A 3,664-nucleotide genomic window follows, 5' to 3' on the forward strand; every position below is an offset into this window, starting at 1 on the left:
AAAATCTTAAATCTGTGAAGCATATCCTGTAAGGTATTCTTTAGCAAAAGTTGTTAAATGATAACAAATGTAAATCATTTGCGTACCAATTACTTTGCAAATGTCTCAATCTCAATACACCGAAACACTCTTTCAAACGGTTGAACTCCCTTTCTTTGTATATACATTTATTTATCCAAAATCATAGATCACGTTCAGATTAAGTGTTAAAATTTGTAAAATATATGAAATATATTAAAGAAAAAGTAATTTATGCGTAATTATTGATAAAAAAGAATAATGCCGTTAATTTCGTCACAATTCCACTAATCTTGATTTGTCTCTCCACGGTGTTACCACCCACCACTCACATTACATATAAATCGAATGTTTAGTTGTTTACGGTTCTGCTTACCAAAATTACTATGTTTTTTTAATATAGGTCTATGACAAAGACTAGTTACTAAAAGCCCCTCTAACAGGTTAATAACAAGCCATATTCAAACTGTATACTCTTTTTACGTGGGATAACTTCACTCGTTAGTTTATATTTTGAGAACCGACAGAAATTGACTTTGGTGATTCTCTTCCATGCAAATACCAAAAGTGACTAACTAGATTTATACGGCGTGTGATTTGGTTATTACCTTTCGTTTTGAAGTCCAAAAGCTTACTTGAGTTTTGTCTCTCTTTCATTGGTCCATTTTTAAAAATCACTTGATGAATATTGCTGCCACGGACCAACTTGACATTAGAACCAAAAATGATGTCACAAACCAGAAAACCTTTCCATAAGCAAAACTGATTCAACTAAAATAACATTAAAACCATAAAGAAAAGCTTATTGAAAAGCGAATGTTTGCTACAAACATACATATTTACACAATCTCTTGTTTATTATAATAGATATTTACTTCTCAATATGAACAACAATAAGTGAAAGAATAGCAGAAACCAGCTGAGCTCGAAGGTTAGGCTACTCTACAGCCCAAAAGCTTCAAACTGGTCCCTCAAAATCCTTCAGATTTCTAGATTGACCCCAAAAAAAGAGGGAACTACCAAACTGCACCCCAAGAGAGAAAAAAAAACAAAGCAAGAAACAGAGCAAAAAAACACACACACAAGAGGAGAAGATTCCGGGGACGTATATGCACACACCATCCCACTGATAAATCTCTCTCTCTCTTTTTATCTTCTAGAAGCTTCTTCACCATCACCTCTACGTATTCGTATGTATATACACACAACACTCACACCTGCGTCGCCAAGTCATTGGCTCCAATGAATGTACCGTGAAACCCATACGGAACCCTTGACGGAAGCTTAACCGTCGCTTCAACCTCCAAGCTAACGGCGTTAACTATCTGTAACTCCGACTTCCACGTCTCCTCGTCGTGAACAAAACAGAGGATGTAACCGTCGTCTTCTGCTCTGTTCTCGTCTCCTGGGAGAAACAGAGGCTCCCCACCGTAACGGTCACCGCCGTACAGATACTTCTTGACCTCACCGGTAAAGAGATCAACTTTGGCGAAGCCAGAGACTTTAGGCCACGGCTCGGCTAAGGCGAGGTAAGCGAACCTGGTCTTACGGCCGAGCATGTTCCGGTTAACCATCCCTGCTTCGAGGTTGACTTGCTCCTCTCCGTCGGAGATGATCGGCCGGCGAGTGGACTCACCGGTTCTGAGGTTCAGGCGTATCTCGGAGAGGACGCTCTTGAGATTCTCGTCGGACTCGTTGAAAATTGAGTCCGGCGGAGTCATGCACGACCCGATCACGACGACCTCCTCCGTCTCCGGCTCCTCCCAAGCGTTCCAGAGATGGAAGCAGAAGCACTCCGGCGCTTCGATCCACTTAATTTCCGACGAGTCTCCGGCGTATTTGTCTAAAACTCCGAATCTTGCGACTTTCTCCTTGTCGTACACCACCGGAGAGCCGCCGCGGATCATCTCCGGGAGCTTGAACACGACTTGCTGGTCCGGTATAACCACGAAGTTCTCCGTTATCGCGAAGTCGTGCATCATTGTCGGCTGATCGAGGTTGATCTCGACGTCCGGCGATTTTACCCCGTCCGGTGAGAATCTGAAGTACTTTAAGTAAGGCTTCGAAACGACGTCGTAGCTTAGAGCGAATAGCTCCCCGGATTCCGGGTCGACTTTCGGGTGGGCGATCATTGTGGATTCTAACTGTCCGTTGAAATCGTAACGGCCAACGGTTTTCAAGTCTCCACTTGGAGTGATCCTGACTTGGTAAGGCAAATCGTCCTCCGACATCGCTAATAACCGGTTGTTGAAATAGACTAAACCGGCGTTAGCTACTCCGGTTCCGTGCGCCGGGTCAACTAAACCGGCTGCAGCTCTGGAGTAGAATAGCATAAGTCGGGCGATACCGGTGTGACCGTGAAGCTCGCCGATGGCTTTGGGGAAAACAGGTCGGCCCAATTGTCGCTCTTGGATAAACCGGTTTGTTTGAGTAAACCGGCAAGCGTAGCTAGCTGAACCGTCTTCGAATTTGACGGCGTGGACCATCCCGTCTCCGTCGAAGAAGTGGTGACCAGTCACCGGCTCGTGAAGAGGGTTAGCTCCGTTGCGCACGTACACTCCTTTGATGGAATCCGGTATTTTCCCGACCACCGGAAGATTATGTCGGACGGGCTGTTCATTCACTGGAGCGAAGTTTCCGGCGATTTGAACGCTAGGGTCGGCGGTTTTAGGGAGTGGATGCTGTCGCTCGTGGCTCACGAGGAGCCCCTCCGTCGCGTCCAACGCCGCGGCAGCTGCTCTCTGGAACAAGTTCATTTGTTTAGTATCGGGTTCTTTAGCTTTGGGGTTAACAACAATGGCTGGAGAGTTGGTGGGTTGCTTGGGGAAATGGAGAGCAGGAGGTGTGTGAAGCGCGGAGGAAACGTTGAGCTTTCGTTGGACACGACTTGTCATGGGTATGGAGCTTTGAGGAGACGATAATGGAGGCTGAGTATGATTGCCACCGACCCATCTCCGAGAAACCGCCGCAGTCGCCGTGAAAGAAGACATTTTTGAAGTATGTGTAGTCAGTATTGTTGCTTCAAAGTGAGAGCTCGATTTTGAGATAGTTAAAGGCTGTTTTTGTTTTTGCTTCTTTGTTGAAATGGAGAAGAGAAGAGAGAGTTGGTTTGAGAGCGATGAAGTGCTGCTAAGGGTTTATATAAACCGGGAGAAGGGAATGGTGGGTTGCCACGTGTTGAATCATTGACATTGACAAGAATGGAATGAGTAGGTATTTAGAGAGAGAAACAGAGTAATATGTTTTGGTTCAAAGTTTAGACAAATGCATCCACTTCAATCTTTAACCCACTTTGTCTTTTTATTTTTTGTGGCTTCTTGCTTCTAAGTTTGTTAACAAAAGCTATCAATCTTTGGCAGCTTGAATATGCATTGGTCCTGAAAAAAACCTCTAATCTTGTACAATGTTTCTTCGTTGGATTGATGGTTCGATAACATCAGGTTGTATATTGTCATGCCAAAAACAAATTTAAGTGTATATAAACTTTTCTAACTAGAAGGTATTGTAGGAAATAGATTGTCCATTTAAATTAGTGTGCGAACAATTTCTAAAGTTTTAGAAATTCATCTACATATCAATGAATAAGAGGGATATGTTCTGTTGTTCAAAAAAATAAGACAGACGTTATAGAAAATATTACAACCAG

General features: G+C 43.6%; 1 protein-coding gene across 1 annotated transcript; it reads right to left on the minus strand.

Moving 5' to 3' along the window:
• Window positions 1-856: 856 nt before the first annotated feature.
• Window positions 857-3,381, minus strand: LOC106439368 (9-cis-epoxycarotenoid dioxygenase NCED3, chloroplastic-like). Its single transcript, XM_013880797.3, has one exon. The coding sequence runs from the start codon at window positions 3,006-3,008 to the stop codon at window positions 1,230-1,232; it is 1,779 nt and encodes a 592-aa protein (XP_013736251.2). The 5' UTR covers window positions 3,009-3,381; the 3' UTR covers window positions 857-1,229.
• Window positions 3,382-3,664: the final 283 nt, after the last annotated feature.

Source organism: Brassica napus, chromosome A3, assembly GCF_020379485.1.
Source record: "Brassica napus cultivar Da-Ae chromosome A3, Da-Ae, whole genome shotgun sequence".
Taxonomy (NCBI): Eukaryota; Viridiplantae; Streptophyta; class Magnoliopsida; order Brassicales; family Brassicaceae; genus Brassica; species Brassica napus.